Source organism: Magnolia sinica, chromosome 17, assembly GCF_029962835.1.
Source record: "Magnolia sinica isolate HGM2019 chromosome 17, MsV1, whole genome shotgun sequence".
Lineage (NCBI taxonomy): Eukaryota > Viridiplantae > Streptophyta > Magnoliopsida > Magnoliales > Magnoliaceae > Magnolia > Magnolia sinica.
In genome coordinates, this window is record NC_080589.1 from 2,025,700 (window position 1) to 2,044,401 (window position 18,702).

General features: G+C 40.8%; 2 protein-coding genes, 1 non-coding gene and 1 pseudogene across 6 annotated transcripts; 3 read left to right on the forward strand and 1 right to left on the reverse strand.

Annotated features, from left to right (window-relative positions):
* The first annotated feature begins 361 nt into the window (after window positions 1–361).
* On the forward strand, window positions 362–9,272 carry LOC131231438 (nuclear envelope-associated protein 2-like). Of its 4 annotated transcripts, XM_058227624.1 has the most exons (8): window positions 362–489; window positions 612–803; window positions 1,089–1,393; window positions 2,039–2,236; window positions 2,324–2,431; window positions 5,492–5,953; window positions 6,617–6,718; window positions 8,950–9,272. In XM_058227624.1, exons 4-8 carry the CDS (start codon window positions 2,048–2,050, stop codon window positions 9,118–9,120), a joined length of 1,032 nt encoding a protein of 343 aa, XP_058083607.1. In that variant the 5' UTR covers window positions 362–489; window positions 612–803; window positions 1,089–1,393; window positions 2,039–2,047; the 3' UTR covers window positions 9,121–9,272. The 4 variants fall into 4 exon arrangements, with proteins under 4 accessions (XP_058083607.1, XP_058083605.1, XP_058083608.1 ...); XM_058227622.1 differs by having other exon boundaries at window positions 384–803; XM_058227625.1 differs by lacking the exons at window positions 362–489; window positions 612–803; window positions 1,089–1,393 and having other exon boundaries at window positions 1,732–2,236.
* On the forward strand, window positions 2,929–3,081 carry LOC131232069 (U4 spliceosomal RNA). The gene has a single exon (XR_009164673.1). It is a non-coding gene; the product is annotated as a U4 spliceosomal RNA (small nuclear RNA).
* On the forward strand, window positions 7,826–7,979 carry LOC131232037 (U2 spliceosomal RNA; annotated as a pseudogene).
* A 1,154-nt stretch (window positions 9,273–10,426) lies between the features above and the next one.
* LOC131231437 (uncharacterized threonine-rich GPI-anchored glycoprotein PJ4664.02-like) lies at window positions 10,427–15,853 on the reverse strand. The gene is made up of 4 exons (XM_058227621.1): window positions 15,684–15,853; window positions 13,555–15,051; window positions 11,176–11,206; window positions 10,427–10,932 (listed from the first exon to the last, which is right to left on the reverse strand). The coding sequence occupies exons 1-4, from the start codon at window positions 15,748–15,750 to the stop codon at window positions 10,689–10,691; spliced, it is 1,839 nt and encodes a 612-aa protein (XP_058083604.1). The 5' UTR covers window positions 15,751–15,853; the 3' UTR covers window positions 10,427–10,688.
* Between the last annotated feature and the right edge of the window lie 2,849 nt (window positions 15,854–18,702).

The window sequence follows — 18,702 nt, forward strand, 5'->3', positions numbered from 1 at the left end:
ACATACATCAGGCACACAGAATGCAATATGCGTCCGTCGCGGGTGAGGGATTCGAACCAGTTACACGTGGGCCCAACGAGAAGGACGCGGTGGGGTCACTAGCCAAACCACGTCCCAACGAGAAATGGCGTATTCACAATCCGGGTTGGCCCGATCATCACTGCGAAACACGTGTACACATGATAAGGGGCAATGCCACGTGTACGGCAGCAAACGATCAAAGTCGAAATTTGGATTTGCCGCGCTCTGGTCAAACCGAACGAGAGGTTCGTTTCCGAACCTGAGCTTCGGAGCCTCCCGAAGCACAAATTATAAAAGCCATAGTCTCCGAACCTCTGCGCCCCAGTCCCAACCTCCAGCTTGTCCATTTTAACTACAGCAACAGCTGTAAAACGCTCGTTTGAAATAAGGAACGCCGAAAATACTACATTTCTAGGCTTTCGATCTTGGTTTCTCTCTCGAAGTAGCAGTTTTGACGGATTTGATCTGGTTGGTTTTCGTTCTTTTCTTCCGTTTTTCGATGATTCGAATCACCTGAAGGCGATCGAACGGGCGTTTTTTTTTTCTTTTCTTTTCCCTCTGAAATGATGGGTTTTCCAACATTTCTGTAGATTCGTTGAAGAGCAGGCAGGGAAAAAAAATTAGTTAGACGAAGAAACGAAGCCCATTATCGATTTCCTTGGAGCAGATTCACTCTTTCACCGCGTTTCTTCACGGATTTACGATACCGAAAGAGATCCGACAGTAAAATCGCGGTTCTAGCAGCTTCTAAGCTCTGTATAGGGAAGAAGTTACAGCTTCAGGTGAGGAAACGAGGTCGATGACCGATTTTCTTGAAGAGGTTTACTGTTCTGCCGTGTTTTTGGATGGATTTACGGTATTGAGAGCGATCTGACCGCGAAACAGCTGTTTTCGCCGCTTTAAAGCCTGTGAAAGGACGAAGGCACCGTATTTTCTGAGGAATCGGCAGAAACAGCGAGCTGATGAAGAAAACTAGTCCATGAAAGAGATTTTCACTGATTTATCGCGGTTCTTCACGGATTTACGGCATTGAAAGCGACCTGATAGTAAAATCGCTGTTCTTGCAGCTTTAATGCCCTGCGCATGGACGAAATTACCATTCTGCTCCAAGATTCTTAATTTTCTGAGTATTTTTACTGCTTGCTGCCGGGAGAACGCGCATCGGAGATCTTTTTGGCAGAGACAGGGCTGTAAACAAAGGGATTGAAGGTTTTAGACAACTATTTACGCAAGGCGAGCAGAATTCGCCAGCATCTTAGTTGCGGAGGCGATTTACTCAGTATTTTCCTCAAAAGGGAGCGAAACTTGAAGATTGGCTTCTCTGCAAGCTTAGCATCGCATTTCCAAGAGCTTTCGCTTGTTTCCATCGCTGGTAAGGAGCTTTTTTTTTTCGAGTTATTCCTTTTGTTTCCATCTGTCAAGAAAGGAGGCTGTAGACGAACATGTGGCTGTAATCCCTCTTCCCTTGCATGTGTGAGAAAACGAGAAGGATGTGATTTTTCTGCTCTTTTTGTATTTTTGTGAAGTTTTGTAGGTTTCCAGCTTTTTCAGCCCTATATAAAAAATAAGAAAAAAAAAGATAATTTCGACTCTTTTTGTATTTTTCTGGAGTTTTTTTTTTTATAGGTTGCATGCTTTTTCAGGCCTATATATATAAAAAAAAGAAGATAATTTCGACTCTTTTATTTTATTTGTTGAGGTCTGCGATTTTTCAAAAAATAAAGAAAAAGGAAAAAACGAAAAGTCTTAAAAAATGACCGTTTGTTTGACGTGACATGAAATAAATAAATGGATGGTTGCGTCAGGCAACGAAACAGGATTTTCAATGCACTGACACCGACTGATCGTTGGGTTTTTTTAAAAAAGAATAAAAATTGGAGTAGCTGGTGCGCAGGATTAGTAGTTGAGCACACCGCGTTTGTTATCAGGATCACGAGAATGGGGAGTCTGCGATGCTGTAGGTTACTGTTCATGTATTGAATTGGGGTTTCTGGAAATTTCATTTTTTTATTTTTAGTTCTTGGTGATGTCGGAGTTGGAGATGGCCTCTTCGTCGTCGAGTGCTCGAGAGATAGATCCTCTATTGAAGGATCTGACGGAGAAGAAGCAGAGCTTCCGGCGCAACGTTGTCTCATTGGCGGCCGAGCTCAAGGATGTTCGTAACAGGCTTGCTTCGCGAGAAGAATCCTTTGCTCGAGAAAGCGTAACAAGACAGGCATGTATTTGGCTCTATTTATTATTATTATTATTATTATTGGGCATGTAGATTAGTTCCAGTTTAAATGATTTTGAGATTTCACAGGCTGCGGAGACAAAGGCCAAGAGCATGGAGGAGCAGATTTGCAGATTGCAGAGGAACTTGGAGGAGAGGAGCAGCCAGTTGCAGTTGTCTGCGTCGAGCGCACAGGAGGTGAGAATCGGTACCTGTTTTGGTTGTTTCATCTGTTTGGTATTTGTTTTTATTTTTAAGAAAGGTGGGCTCATACCACCCGTAATTTTTTTGTTTTTTTTAATTTAATTTTTTTTTAACATCTTTCCCATCACAAAAATAAACATGCCTCGCCTATCATATAGACAATGAATCAATAACCAGCTATTTCAAGATACAAAGCCGCCGAGAGACAGATAAAAAAACAAAACAAAAAAAAACTGGGCCCAAGAGAATGGCGAGCTATAAGTTTCCCAAGGAACTTATTTGGAATTTTTCTCATCTAGCCATGTCTGTTTTGTAGTTCCTGATTGTGTTTGATGTGGCCCCATGAGGTCTGCTGTACATTGTTCTTTTGTAGGCTGTACTACTGCCGGTTTCTTTGAGCCCACCATAAAGAGGATCTAATCTTTTTTTATGAGCTTTGGCTGGTTGAATCTATTGTTCCTTATCCTATTTAGGGGTTTTGAGAAGAAGAAATCTTTGCGCGTGGGGCAATGGCGTAGGTAGTGAGGTTATAACTGCGGCGCGTCAATTGTGGTTGAAAACTATTTCCAAACCCCCGCTTTGGCCTGGGTCCAGCCTTTTGCCAATAATTTCTGGAACGGCCGCCTCTAATCAAGGATAAGGCCCTACATTTAAAAAGGAGGGTTTGAGAAGAAAATGTGGGAAAAAGTATCTTATAGTTTTGCAGCTATTGCGTGTTGGATCCCCAAATTCTTATATCACACAGCTGGATCCCCAATTTCTTATATCACACAGCTGGAACAGCCCCATATCGGCAGGTATTGGCCTTGAATCAGACACCTGTAATGCATATCAGAGTGGGCCGGTATGTTTTCGTTGGATGCTGTTGCTCGCTTTGACTTTGTAGGCACATATAAATTAGAGCGTGATGGCAAACCAAAAAAATCGAAAAAGGAAAAATTCAACAGGTGAGTGTAATACACTAATACTGCTGATTAACTAACCATGCTCCCATGCATTGTGAGCATTAACACAATAATTGAGAATTTAATTGTTTCATACCGTGAAGCAAGGGATCCTGTGGAAATTAATTATGCTCGAAGGCAGAAACTGGTGACTAATGATCCCTTGTGATTTTATTTGCCAAGTCACATTTTAATGTCATGGATTAGTTAATAATCTTAGTCCTAATGTTAAGTTCTCAGTGGGTGGGCATTCTGGTTGGCCAATTAGTTGATGATGATTGGGTGTGGAATAGCATTCAGATTTCGTACTTTGTAAGTTGAGAGATGCCTTTCTGTGGATGCCATAACTTGTTACATACATTTGATGATCACGGTTATTCTACAAGCTATTGTAATTCCCTAAACCATTCAATGCTCCAGTTCCAGACATTGTTGCTTTTAAGAATGTCTTGGACTTTGATCATTGTTTCTATTTAACCTTCAAGATGTCTTATGACGTGTTTTATCCTTTGCTACTGGATATGGAAGGAAGAGGAGTGGCTGAGGAGCAAAAATCTGTCTCATAGTATCTATTTTGGTAACAAACCTCCTCATTAATTATCCTGCTGAAATAATTTCTTAAGCTATCAATTAAAGGATGAGCTCTTGATGTTTAACTAAAAACCATATCCTCTCGTCACCTTTTGAAGTAGGGTTAGCCTCCTCCAATTGGAGTCAACATTCTATAATTGAACCGCAAGCTTGAATAGAACCTGGTCTTGAGCAGCAAGTTTCCAATGAGGATTTGAATGCGTATTCAGATCTCAGAGAGTTTGAATATAGGTGAATAGCTGGTTGGCATTCATTTGGTTGATGATAGGTGGCACTTAACTCAAATGATTGCTCATGAACATTTTAAATTACTTATTTGGAAAATGTATCCCACAAAAAGTGAACGAATCAGGGGGAAATTTCATTTTCTTGGAAAGTATTTTCCATGAAAACTACTTTCCTGGCTCCCGAAGAGGGTCCTAATTTACAACAAGATTTCTTCTTACTGAAAAGAAATTGAAACATTCTCTTGCATAGGATATTTGGACATGGAACTCCAATTTTTGACTGTGTTCTTATCACGTCACTTTGGCCTTAAATCATTTTTAGCTTTCTCAATCAACGTCAGAAGCAAGCTCGCTGGTTATATATTTTCATGATTGTAATTCCACTCTTGGTAGCTTAGTTTTCCTTTCCAAATTTGTATGTTTCCGTAAATACCTATCTTTAATAATAAAGAATCCATAAGAATTCATTGTTGGCCCGAGTTAATTCCTATTGATTAAACCACTTCATGCAAATCCCAATTGTGGGAAGCGTTATTCAGATTTTTAAAGCGGGAATGATGCTGTCATTTAATAGTTTCAGAAAGCAGCAATGTTTTTGTGCTTATCCTTTAATACAGTAGAGTGGGAAGAACTGGAATATCATAGAGCAATCCTTCTGCAGTATGTGTGGCAAGGTACTTTGTCAATCGGGGCCATGGATCTAGCTGGACTTATTATGTTAGTTCTATGTTTAAAAAATCACAGCTAGTAGAGAATAATAGTTTCAGAAAGCTGCAATGTTTTTGTGCTTATCCTTTAATACAGTAGAGTGGGAAGAACTGGAATATCATAGAGCAATCCTTCTGCAGTATGCGTGGCAAGGTACTTTGTCAATCGGGGCCATGGATCTAGCTGGACTTAATTATGTTGGTTCTATGTTTAAAAAATCACAGCTAGTAGAGAATAATATCCATCACTTCTTTCTCAATTTCCTGCACTGAATGTATGGTAATCAATTATTTTTCTTCCATAGTGATTCTTTAGATTCTGATGATCTGATGGCTAGGATCATCTGATCTCTGTTTTTGAATAATCAGCTATCCATGGTATGTGCAACTAGATTGGATGGTGCAAATGACAAGTCATCATGCCACGTGCACTCGAGGTTCTCAAGTGTGTTTGCTATATTGGTCGAAGTGGCATCTTCTTCTTCTTTATTTTTTTACTTCTTATTTTTAGATATTGTCTAGACCACCGATTGGTTGTATTTACCCTTTCTCTAATCACAACCCCATTGTCTTATGCAATACCAGTACATCAAGGAGTTGGATGATCTAAAATCACAGCTTTCAGTCACTAAAGCAACTGCAGATGCTAGTGCTGCATCAGCTCAATCAGCGCAGCTTCAGTGTGTGGCCTTGTTGAGAGAGTTAGATGAGAAAAACAGTTCACTGAAGGAGCATGAAGATCGAGTCGACAGGCTAGGAGAGCAGTTGGATAATTTGCAGAAGGACCTCCAATCAAGGGAAGCATCCCAAAGGGAGCTGAAAGATGAAGTTTTGAGGATTGAAAAAGAGATTATGGTTGCCGTTGCCAAAGCTGGAGCTAACAAGGACTGTGAACTGAGGAAGATCTTAGAGGAGGTTTCTCCCAAGAATTTTGAGAAAATCAACAAACATTTAAGTGCAAAAGATGAAGAGATAGCCAGACTGAGAGATGAGATTAGAGTTATGTCTGCACATTGGAAGATAAAAACAAAGGAATTGGAGCAACAGGTGTGTTCTTTTTTTAATGCCTCTGTTTTTCTCTTTCACATCCTAAAAGAATTACTTTCATGCTTCCTATTTCTTGGGTTAGATTAGAGGACTACTGTAAAGTCAGTTTCCTCTCCCTTGGAAGTACCTACTTTCATGCCTCCTATTTCTTGCATTTGTTGCACACAGTCACATAAATGCTACCATAAAAAATGGCCCGTTTCATGCATAGTTTTGCAGACCCATTGTCATTATGCCAATCATGACTCCATTTTAGTCACTACTCAATCATTCTCCTCTATACAAAATCCCTAGCTCTAGTGATTTTTTATTTGTTGTAGTTGAAAAAAAAACCCTGCTATTTTCCATCCAAATTATTGACTTGTTTTTCTTGTATCATTCTTTGGTTCTAAAAGTATAAGGTTGGGTTGAACTGAAAGTAATTTGTTAGCTGGATCTCAAATTGTAGACAGCTACCATGTGCACGTATTCCATAGACCATAACAATTTGTGCTTTTCACTGTAGGAGTTGATGCCTTGTTCCCCTCTTCGTTTTTCCCTTTGCTAGCAACAACTTGAATAACCTGATCTTACTCTATCCTTATTTGAGTACAAGCTGAGGCTAGAGTTTTGAATGTTTGTTCCATCTTTTATGTAACCAAATCTCCCCTGTTTATCAAACAGTTGGAGAAACACCGGAGAGCTGATCAGGAGCTGAAGAAGCGTGTATTGAAGTTGGAATTCTGTCTTCAAGAAGCTCGGTCCCAAACACGGAAGCTTCAAAGGGTATGGAATTTTCTGCCTTTATTTTTTTCTTTTTTCCGCAGCTTGCTTTCTTCAACTCCTTTTAGATGAGTTTGAGGCTCAACATTGCCCATTGCAGCAGATAATATTGGCAACCCACATTACTCAAGTGGACAATGTGTTAGGTGAAGAGGCAATGCATTATTTGTCTAACCTGGAGGGCATATTGTGATTTGTCATGTGTGTGTGTGTGTGTATTCAAACATGGGAAACAAATAATGTGATGTGCCCTCAAAGGCAGACAAAAGCACTATACACAATTACAGGACAACAAAAGAGCAAAAGACAAGCATATAAGCAAAAATATGTTTCATCTCTTGTCATTTAGTCCTGTCATTTCCCATGCAATGTTATGTCAATTGCTTATGTTTTTGAAATGGTCTGCCAAACACACTCGCGTGTATAAGTATATATTCATAATCTCAGTACAGTAAACTGCTTTCAACTTTGGGGGTGTTTGATTTTTCATTTCTTGCGTAAATACCATGTGAATAGCAAGTTATTACTTTTTACCCTTGTTTGAAAGTTACGAGTATTTCCTCCTCGAAAAGTGGTCTGAACTGACTTAAATTTGCGGGGCCCACTATGATGTATGTGACACATCCATGCTGTCCATCCATTTTATCAGAACATTTCAGTGCATGCGCCCAAAAATGAGGCAGATCCGAAGCTCAAGTGGCCCACACCACAGGAAACCATGGTCGTAATATCCACTGTTGAAAAGTTTTTTCTTGCTGGGGTCCTCAAGATTGTTTATTTGTCATCTAACCTGTTCATAAGATCACACGGGCATGGATAAGAAAACACAAATATCAGATCGAAAACTTCTAGGATCCCCAAAAAGTTTTTAATGGTAGGCATTCAATTCCCACTGTTTGTGTTAAAAAAGCAACCCATTACATTGGTAATTAATTATTACCTATTTGCAGGGATTTACCTTGGTGAATTAAAAAACAAACAGCCCCTAAATTCGTTTACAATGGAATTGAGTTTCTCAAAGATTTTTTTTTTTTAAATAAACTTTTTTTGGGGGTATGTTCTAGTCTGTTATTTGTTCTCACATAAGACGGGAAAAGTTTGAAGTTACCGATATTTTTAGTTATTTACTATAGATATCTGTTCTCATCAGTTTAATACCTAATACGTGGGCCTTTGCCCACATGATATTAAATTAATTTCTTGTGGGGGAGGCCCATCAAGCTTCCCCCATGCTTTTGCACTACTGCATGGGCCAGCACTCCCCTGTGATAAGATACCCATTTGTTACTTTGCATACATAACCTCTGACCTGGAGTAATTTCACTTGAACAGCTCAACTATTTTAGTCGCGTACTAAAACAAGAAACTAAAAGGATGTGTGTTACTTTGCATAACTTCTGGCTTGGGAGTAATTTCTCTTGAACAGCTTAACTATTTTAGTGGCTTACGAAAACAAGTAACTTAAAAGATACCCATGTGTTACTCTGTATACATAGCTTCTGACTGGACTAATTTCCCTTCAACAGCTTCACTATTTTAGTGGCTTACTAAAACAAGTAACTAAAAAGATACCCATCTGTACAATGTATACATAGCTTCTGACTTAAGAGTAATTTCTCTTGAACAACTTTTAACTATTTACTAAAACAAGTTACCATGTTAACACGTTATACTGTTGGAAAATTAGAGGATATAATTTCTCTTGAACAACTTTTAACTATTTACTAAAACAAGTTACCATGTTAACACGTTATACTGTTGGAAAATTAGAGGATATATCTATGTTTCAGAAATGGTCTTGAAGCATAGCATGCGTACTGCATCCAACGGTTATATTCCATTTTAGTATGAAAGATGGGGTTTAAATGAACAGGAATGACGGAAATGAAGTTGGTTGTCATGATGGCCTAGCCTAGTTAACATGTCTGTCAATTTATTCTCTTTAAAAAAGATGTGGTTTTCCTTTTTTTATATTTATTTTTTGCATTTTTTCTTAATATCACAAGGAGAAAGATAATACTTGCAAAGAAGCCTCAAGTCGATGGGATATGATTTTGTACTGAAACTCTGCCCCTCCAAATTACTGTTTCTTCATTCCCTAGTTCTTTCATTCTCCTTAAACCTCTCTCTCACACACACACACACGGTTGGAGTGCCACAGTATTTGTAAGGGAATGTGGCTCTCTTGATTTTTTTTCCCCGCACTTTCTGTTGCTGGTGGTATATGTACACAGATGGGAGAGAGAAGGGACAAAGCTCTGAAGGAGCTGAGGGATCAGCTGGCAATGAAGCAACAGTGCGGCGGTGGATGTACCAACGACAAGCAGAACTTCTGGGAGAGCTCTGGCTTCAAGATTGTGGTTTCCATGTCTATGCTTGTCTTAGTTGTATTTGCCAAGCGATAACAAAATTGAAAATAAAATACAATTCTCTCCTATTACCATATGTATGTATAAAGAAAAGAAGAAAGATACAGAAGAGCCTTTTCTTTTTACGGATCGGAAGAAGAAAGGTTTGGTAGGTAGTTATATAAAATACTCTTTATGATGTTTATGTATATTAGTTGTCTTTTTTTTTTCCAGAAAGTATGATTGAAGTCAAGAATGATTTCTTTATGACAGGTTCCTACGATGGTGACCCTTTGAGCAAGTAAAAATCGGACTGCTCTGTGGCATTTAAGACCCACAATTTCAACGGTACCACCACTGGGCAGCTGAGCTGCCCCGCATCAGATCCATCTCGTGCATTACTTGCTCTGCTCCCTTTGATGCTGAGCCATGGGTCTAAAAATCACTCCAATGGGAACTCAGGTGGGCCACACTGCAGGGAACAATTTTGAGGGAAAGCCAAACAATAAAATATTCCCAATTGTTTGGGCTGCCAGTGTTGTCTAAATGCCATCTACACCATTCCCAGATGCACCTCCCTGTAATGAAGGGACACCAAAGATCAACCTATTACTGGGCCATCCCATGTGAATTTTGAGTGAGTGGATAAGGTGAGGCCTTGGCCTCGCCCAAGAGGGTCCGGTCCTTGCCTTGATGCATGTATTCCAGTTCATTTTTGGATTTTTGGGCTCATGCCCTAAAATGAAGCAGATCCAAATCTCAGGGCAACCCTACCATGGGAAACAGTGGTGATTGACCATTGAGAACTTATATAGGCCACACAAGTTTTGGATCAAGCTGATAAAATTTCCCTTCATCCAGGCTTGTGACCATATCAACAGGTTGGATGGCAAATAAACATTACAGTGGGCGCTAGGAAGCCCCCTGGGAAGTTTTTAATGGTGGGAAGATCAATCACTCTGGTTTCTTAGAGTATGGTCCACCTGAGATTTGTATGGGATTCTTTTTTGGGCTCATGCCCTAAAATGATTTGACAAAATGGGTGGATGGCATGGATATACAACACATGCACCAAGGTGGACCCCATGGATTAGGGCTGCACCTAATCCACTCCAAACTTTTAAGGCCTTAAGGAATGCTTTCAAATGGTTCCCTGAATCATGGCCCACCTAAGATTAGGAACATCCTGTTTTTCTTTGTACAGAGGGCAGGAGGGGGGGAGGAAACAATGGAACAATTGAAGTTGGCCCCACAGCAGCCTGGTAACCTATATACCATATGAAAGTGACAGAAAGTCCCTCTTTAGAATCAGCCATATAACAGGGGAAACAATTACAGTTTGTTTGGCTGTTTGCCACAGGTCTTTGACTAAAGAAGCAAGTCTTTTGTTATATATTGTAACAGTGAGAACTTTGGAAATCAAATGATCTAATCTAAGATCTCATTTGCAGACACAGCTGCTGCTCCCATAGGGGGCGATTTCGGTAGAACAAGTTAGTAGAACTGTATCTGGACCATACAATAGCAGCTTCTCTTCTACAAATACATACAAGTGTACACTGCTCCTGCCTGCCCTAGTCTGCCCTAGTTTCAGATAAGAGTGATTCCAACTCAAGTAAAAAAATTTACCCATGTATCAGGAGAAGCTTGCCTGTAATGAAGGATGACGTCAGTGATGCCAAGGCAAACATCATATGGAGATTGGCGGTGACAGGTGCTGAGTGGTTCGGATCAACTTGAGGTTGAGGCCCGAAAACGTTGGTTGAGCTGGCATTGTTTGTGTTCAGTACGGATGATGACGATGATGAGGATGTGGATGGGGGTGATGTGGATGTGGACGTGGGTGATGTTGATGAAGAAGCACTAGAGCTGCAAATCCAGATTAGGCAGTTACTACTAGAATATGAAGAAGTAAATGCCCTTGTCAAGTTAAAGGACATGTTCACAGCTGTCTGATCATTTTAATTGGATGGTCGTCATGCAACCGCCGTGCAATTGGGTGGGTGTGGGGGCCATGGGCATTGGTCTCCAAAACATTTAAGCATCCGATCAAATGATCGGACAGCCATAGAATGGTATGAATTGGTTTTTGTGTTTAACTCCAGTTCATACCTTGAGGTAGGGTAGATGCAAGATCCAGTACCTGCAGGAAGTGAAAAGGTGTAAGAATCTAAGAGACAATGCTTCCATTTTGCATGGCAATTGCACCCAAAAAATAAAAATAAATAAATAAAAAATCATGATATAGATATGGCATGGTCCACCAACCAGTGCTTGGTGTCAAAATCAACCTTTGACTGATATGGGTTATTTTACCTTGATTTTTTTAATGATCAGTATGGCTTTTCACTTCCAAACAGCAACAGTGCAAAATGGTCATTTCCATCCACTAAACTGCACTTGGTCATGCAATTTAGGTCAAGAGATGCTAGGACATAGGGCTATTAACTGGTTGGACCCAGGTGTGATACTGGTGCATCTGCATCCGGACGAAGGGAATTGGATTTGGTCCTATCCAGTCTGCATATGGGCATCCAAACCCAGATGTCCCACCTGGTCCTGTCAGGACTAGTTTTGCACATGAATGAGGATTCATACCAGATAGATGCTTTTTTATTTTTAATATTGAAATCCAGAAAAAAAAAAACCTCTGGTATGGACACCAATCAGCATGAATTTTATTTTTAAATTAGTTAAATAAAGAATAAAATTAATAAAATCATATAATAGGGTTGACCCTCATGAGGACCCAACCTAAATTCCAACTTGATGTGCCCAACCCAAATTCCTCCATACTCAACCCTGAGCGGACTAAACCTGACCTAACCCGTCCTGAATTTGTTGAACCCGAATTCAACCTGATTTCAAATTGAGTTGGAGTTTTCCAACCCAACCCGACCCGACATGACCTGAACTTGGGTTGAGTCAGTCCAGCCCCAGATATGTGACCCAACAAGAAGAAAAGGGTGAGACAGTCTCCCTTCGTGTGTAAATCCATAACGGAGAATGGGACCCTTGAAACATGACTAAACTCGGTTGACAAAGAGACCAGATCAACAATGATGCCATTTATGTTGAAAGTGCCCTTACATGGAGGGAGGCCTTTGTTGAAATCGAGGCCAACGCATTTCTACAGTCATCCCTGGATAATAAGGGGTGCCAAGAAATTAGCTTTGAAGAGGGCCCAAAAAAGCCAACTTAATCTCGCTGATATGATCACTAAGGGCCCGTTTGGATTGTAAGTTGCTTAAGATAAGTTACTTATGCCACAAGTAACTTAACATTAGCTTCTGCTTATTAAGAAGATAAGTATGTTTGGTAAACAGCATATTTATCAACTTCTCCTCTCTTTCGTCTCTCTTATGCCCTCTTCAGCAACTTACAAAAAGTAGAAAAGCTAAAAAAATTTATCCGAAGTGATTAAGTACTTTAAAGTGAAAAAGTTACTCATCATCATAAACCAAACTGACTTATTTGAAATAAGTTACTTATCTACTGCTGTAAGTAGAAAAAAGTAACTCATTTGGTGGTATCCCAACGGGCCCTAAGCACCCCCTCTAGTCCCAGATTAAGGAGACGACTTACAGGAAAAGTACCAACCCGGCATGTGTGGATGATCTGGGCCATTCATCAGGTGGGAACCATTTAAACCATTCCCTAGCTCTATGATCAAGCCAGTCCACTCATAAGGTGGGTGACATGTGCGAGAAAATCGATGCTTCGGGAAAAAGGAAAGACTAACGGTCTCAATATACAGGTGTAGCCCATCTGATAGTGGACCAGCCTAGTGGGCCCCCAAGTGATGAAGTGGCAGCACTTGTGTGGTAAATCACATTATCATTTCTTAGTAATTAGCTTTTAATCCAACCGAACTGAATGTGACAAGCTAGAGCTGAGGCGGGTTGAAAATTAATGCAATATAATCTGTCATGAACAGAGATTTAGATGATGAGAGGAGAATGATCACAGGTTCAAACGTATGTGAGTTCCATACATTCAAGCTGTGTGGGTCCCATCATGATGTTTGTTTCATCCAAACTGTTGATACGATGCGCCATCCAATGTTTGGATCAGGGCCCAAAACTCAGCCTAATCCAAAGCTTGGGTGGGCCACGCCACAAGGAATAACAGGAATCAACGCAAAGGGGTACAGAAACCATAGAAACTTCTAGATTGAAGGGACACCCCAACAATCAGGCAGCCATGTAACTTCGACGGCAACACCACATGCATCTAGAGGTTTAGTCGCAATCTTACACTGTCCACTGTGGTGTGGCCCACCTCAGTTTTGGATTGGCCAGATTTTTGGGTTGTACAGTAATAGTGAGGTGGCACACCTGACGCATGGTTCGGATTCCACACAAACATAATGGCGGGCCCGACATAAGTTCAAAAGTATGGGAACTCGCACATGTTCAAACACATGGGATCATCCCCCATTATAAGAAATATAAGGAACAGAGATTCATTAATGAGTGAGCCTTCTCTTACTTGGATTAGTGTTGACAACTGTAGCAGTTCCTCCGAAATCGCAGCTTGTCGCCGATGGATTCTTCTGGTAGTAGCTGTTAAACGCATAGGAAGCATGATCATGAAGGGTGTTTGGATTGTAGCAGTTCCCAGTCTGTTGGATTGCTGAGCAGTCAGCGCCGCCGATCCCACATGCATAATCCAGTGCTGCCTGAAGTGAACTGTCCAATGCGCCTGTCTTCGCCATGCACCAGCTCTGCCCTGAAACCGTGGGGGGGTTTGTCGTCGCCGGAGGCATTGGCGGGGTTGTAATGGGAGTGGTAATGGGAGTGCTGCCAGGTGGAGGAATTGGATAGGTTGTTACAGGATTGGTTATGGGCGGTGTCACGGGGACTGTGATGGGTGTTATGACTGGATTGGTTATTGGTGCTGCTGGTGGCGGTGGGACAGGAATGGTGGAGGGAACTGTGATGGGTGTTGATACTGGGACCGTGATCGGTGTTGAAACAGGACTAGATACGGGGTTCGTCGGCAGGACGGTGATGGGATTGGTGGAGGGGACGGTGACGATCGTTGGGGTGGGGTTCGTAGAGGGGACGGTGACAGGTGTCGTCTCAGGATTGCTTATGGGGGTTGTAGGTGTGAATGTTGTATCATGGACAGTGGTTTTGAATGCCAAATTGAAATTGTTACCATTCATCAGCTCTCTGTGGGAAGAAGGGAAGATCTGTTCTTCTTCTCTGTTGAGCTCTCTCTGCACAGATTCTCCCATTGGAGTAATCTCCACGAATAACCCACATATCCTATTGATTATCTGAGCATGGGTTTCCATGGATTTTGCCATTTTCACAGAGAATTCAGATACTTCAACTGCACTAGGAACTGCAGAGCTCCGAACATTCAAAACCATGGGAATATCTGTACAAGGAAGAAGAGCCACAGACACAGCTTTTTCTACTGTCAATTTAATGAATTGATCTCCCAAGCTCAATTCTCCATTGATACTAGTCTCTACAACAATAAAAGATTGATACTTCCTAACAAAATCCATGACCCTCATCAGCTCTTTTCTGCTATTTTTGTCTGAATTCTCTATCATGGACAGCGGGAACGCAGCCGAGACTTTCACCTGGCGATCAAGGTCGAAGCTTTTGAGGGCCGAACGGATCAAATTCAAGATGGGTGGGAGCAAATGAATCTCATTCTTCACTAGCAATTCCCTACTACTAACTAAAATGCTAGTGATTTTTACATGTGGTAGAAAGGTCACGATGCGGGTTCTAACCCATGAAACAGCTGAAGCTTTTGATTTTTGCAGGATCTCAATGTTGGTTTTGTTCACACAGAGATCAACAGATACACCAGTGTTAGAGAGCGAATCAAATGGCCTGTGGTCTACAACAAAGACCCTGATCTGAGAGCTTGGGACCCCATTTTTCATCAGGAAAGAGAGAGTTTCGGCAGGTGATGAGAATGCATAGTTTTTCCTTGCATCGTATGAAAAGCCTACCATAGATCCTGAAGGAAAATGCAAGAGAAGCCAAACTAAGTGATGGATAGTAATCCCCAGACCCACCCTGTTGCGATTTGCATACACCCTATTTCAATTTTTGGGTATTGAACTAGCACACTATTATAATGTCTGAGTTCAGAAAAAAGGAAAATGGGGGTGTACAAATTCAGCAAGGTGGGTTGCCACAACTGACAAAACTCTCAACTAATGAGTGAAGAAACCAGAAATACCACATGAAAAAAAGAAGAAGAAGAAGATGAAAGGCATTTGAGCAATTCCTTAAAGATGAATATATAATCTGATAATTGCTTGAAAGAAATAGGAATTGTATTCCTTTTCTTTCTTTTTTTGGAACATTTTCTCATATTCAAAACCCAAGATTCTTCAGAACCAGAGAGGGAAGACATGTCTCCATCTCTCTAAATTCTATCTCAAAATTAGACTACTTTCATTAAGCATTCAAGACAACATTTTGATGGTTTTACACACACACACACACACACACACACACACACAGAGTACTTTCAAGTTAAAAGAGCAAATACTAAAAAATTAGTTTTTTCTCTTTTGTTTATGGTTTTCATACTAATGAGAGAGAGAGAGAGAGAGAGAGAGAGAGAGAGAGAGTTAGACTGACCTGAACAACAGATAGCGAAGAGATGAAGGAAGAAGAAGAAGAGGGTTTTAGGAGCCTCTTCAGCCATGGAAATGAGAAGGTTTTTTCAGGGTTCTGTAGAAGACCCAAATGAGTATTTTTTATGAGTTTATACAAAGACAGTCTTTTATAGATGTCATTGCAGAAAGCAGAGGAATCCATAGGTTGTCATTGCAGAAAGCAGAGGAATCCATAGGTGTGAGAGAGAGAGAGAGAGAGAGAGGGAGAGAGCGGAAAGGAATGGAGGGGGTAAAAAAAGGAAGAGGATGAATTCTTAGAAGTGATAAAAAGTAGAGAGTGGGAAACTTTTATACTCTGGCAGAGTTTGATGCTCTATACACAGGCGTATATAAATTGTACATTTAGTATGCGTTTACAAATAATTAATCTGTCCAAATTGTGGTCCCACTATAAAAGGACCATACTCTAGATTCTAGCCTGAAAATATTATCGTAAGTGGAAGATCTATGAACAATTAATGGACGGTTGAGATGAAAAATATGAACAGTCCAAAGTCAGGTCATAGATGTCCACTTTAGGTGGTCAGCGTCATCTAATCTATCTGATCTTTGGATCCATTCCCCATCTACTGTGGTCCCTACTTTTGGGTCCTTTATTTAAATTACGTCTATTCCACGTGTACGACTTCTGTTCACGAGCATCAACCATCACAGTTACCAGAGTATCCAAGAATAACAAAGAGATAACTTTGATACTCCGGCAGAGGTGATGGACGATATTCAGGCACTTAGAAATTCATACGTGGCAAGATTCATACGTGGAAAAATCAGACAAACCGTCCAACTTATGTGTCCCAGTTAATCTATTATGAAAAATAATTATGTTTATTTGATAATGTGAGGATCCGATCGATGTACATTTATTGGACGGTTAGAAATGTAACATATCCGACGGCCATATTTCAATAAACAAGTTTCCGAAAATCAGAGGCTAGGATTGTTCGAAGAGTCTAATTTTGAGGTGGTATGTTAAAAATATCAGGTTCTACAATTTAGTCGGTTTAAATTTGATTTAATGCATACCACGTGTGCATTTGCAGAGTGCCTACGTATCACGTGTCATACGCTGCCAGAGTATCAAAAAACACCTTATAAAAGAGGCTGCTTTGGGAAAAAAAAGGCTGGGAGCCTAGGACTCGAACCATGACTCGACTGTGCAATGAATCGAGAAAAGGCGCGTTAGCAAGGCTCGCGAGCCATGGTGAAGATCTTTGCTCGCTCATCTCTAGCATTTCCACTCTATATGTGGAAAATATCAGCCAGCCGTTGATCTTGCGAGTCACCATATTTAAAGGCTTTAATCCACCAATCAGGGACAACGGCATAAAATGGACTGTTAAAGTTGAAGCAACAAGATCAACGGCGTAAAATGGGTGAATTTCTCAAAGATTGGATGGATGGACAGGATTTTCCTGTCACTGCAATTTGTGTCCATGAACAACCCACATGGTGTCCCACCAGATTCAACGGCTCGATTACCCTGGATGATGTCGAAGTGTCCCTGCCACCTGCCACGCATGGGCGAGCAACAATATATATAATGGCTCGCAGGCTAGAGAAATTTTTTGATGCTCTGGCCGAGGTGATGGATGATACACAAGCACATGTATATTGCATACTTGGAATACAAGTAATTCAAATTAAACCGTAACAATTTTTCATACTACTTTGTATGTAACATGACGTAAAAATTATGCTTCGTTGATTATCTATCTATCAGGTTGGTGAAATTTATTGGACGGTTAAAATGCAAAATATCCGATGGTCTTATTTCGGCAAACAAATGTCTATAAATCAGAGATTGGAATATTTAAAAAAATATAATTTTTTCATGAAATAACTTATAAATGGTAGATTACATAATTTAGACGGTCTGATTTGATTTAAAATATGACAAGTTTACCATTTCTAAGTGACTGTGTATCATGCATCATACGCATCCAGAGTATCGTAAAACATCACAGCAGGCCACGCCAGTAAATATCCGACAAAAGTCCTTTCTTTTTCCTGCATGTGCCGTTCTATCTTGCTTTGTGAGTTAAAGTTGATAGTTTACCACCACTTTTTGACTTTGTGGTGTCCACTTGTACGTAAATCTGGACTGTCCAAATTGTGGGCCCCACTGTTCATTGGCATATTTCCCAAGATTGTACGGTCTTAATAACCTGATGGCTCATTCAACGGTAGTGATTTTAAGTTGGACCGTCCATTCGGTAGCTTCCCAAGGAGAGCTCGCAAAGTTCAAAAAGTGTATATATGGCCCACGATTGGACGGTCTGGATCGACATGCATTGGATGCTACGAATATCATGATAAGACATCATCATGGTTGATAACTCTCATCGAAGAATATCCTCTGTCCGCTTCTCTCGAATAAAAAAAGGTTGATGAGATGTGGACGTGGCAAATGCTAGTTACACGTCACCGACATGGCCAAATGCATGTATGATGATGCAGGCATGCCATGTCGTGCTACATGCGGAGTATCGCATGGGCACGGTGCTGGTAGTTCGTTGTAGGTGTAGAGGCACACTTCTAGAAATGCACATGCATCTGATGTATGCATGCCAGTTCATGTCCATGAGCCCACGTGTGTGTCATGATGCTCATCCAAGCAGTAAGGCACAGCAGTACGACACGTGGTCACACGTAACTAAAGTATGTGGGGCCCACCGTGATGGGAGTGCTCACCGTTCAAACCTTCTTGGGCCCACCTTGATGTCTCTATGCCATCCCAACCGTTCATACGGTGATTTTCACCAAAATGAAGGGAAAAGACAATATCAGCCACTGATTCAAAACTGCTGGAGCCTCAAGAAGGTTTCAATGGTGTGTATTCGATCAGACTCATATTTTAGCCCACGTGGTGCAATGGATGACCGGAGTGGATGTCACACAGTCATCTCAGTGGGCCCCACGGAGCTGTTTGTTACACGTGCTCCCTCTAGCCGGGCAGTATGAAATTCGCGTCCCATTTGTGC

What these genes read in the sequence shown, in the direction of transcription:
- LOC131231438 (XM_058227624.1), top strand. Translation starts at nt 2,048, where the DNA reads ATGTCGGAGTTGGAGATGGCCTCTTCGTCGTCGAGTGCTCGAGAGATA. An exon ending in GAGAAAGCGTAACAAGACAG is followed by an intron (nt 2,237 to 2,323) that starts GCATGTATTTGG and finishes GAGATTTCACAG; the next exon opens with GCTGCGGAGACAAAGGCCAA. An exon ending in AAACACGGAAGCTTCAAAGG is followed by an intron (nt 6,719 to 8,949) that starts GTATGGAATTTT and finishes ATATGTACACAG; the next exon opens with ATGGGAGAGAGAAGGGACAA.
- LOC131231437 (XM_058227621.1), bottom strand. Translation starts at nt 15,750, where the DNA reads ATGGCTGAAGAGGCTCCTAAAACCCTCTTCTTCTTCTTCCTTCATCTC. An exon ending in AGTTGTCAACACTAATCCAA is followed by an intron (nt 11,207 to 13,554) that starts GTAAGAGAAGGC and finishes CACTTCCTGCAG; the next exon opens with GTACTGGATCTTGCATCTAC. An exon ending in TGCATCTACCCTACCTCAAG is followed by an intron (nt 10,933 to 11,175) that starts GTATGAACTGGA and finishes CTGGATTTGCAG; the next exon opens with CTCTAGTGCTTCTTCATCAA.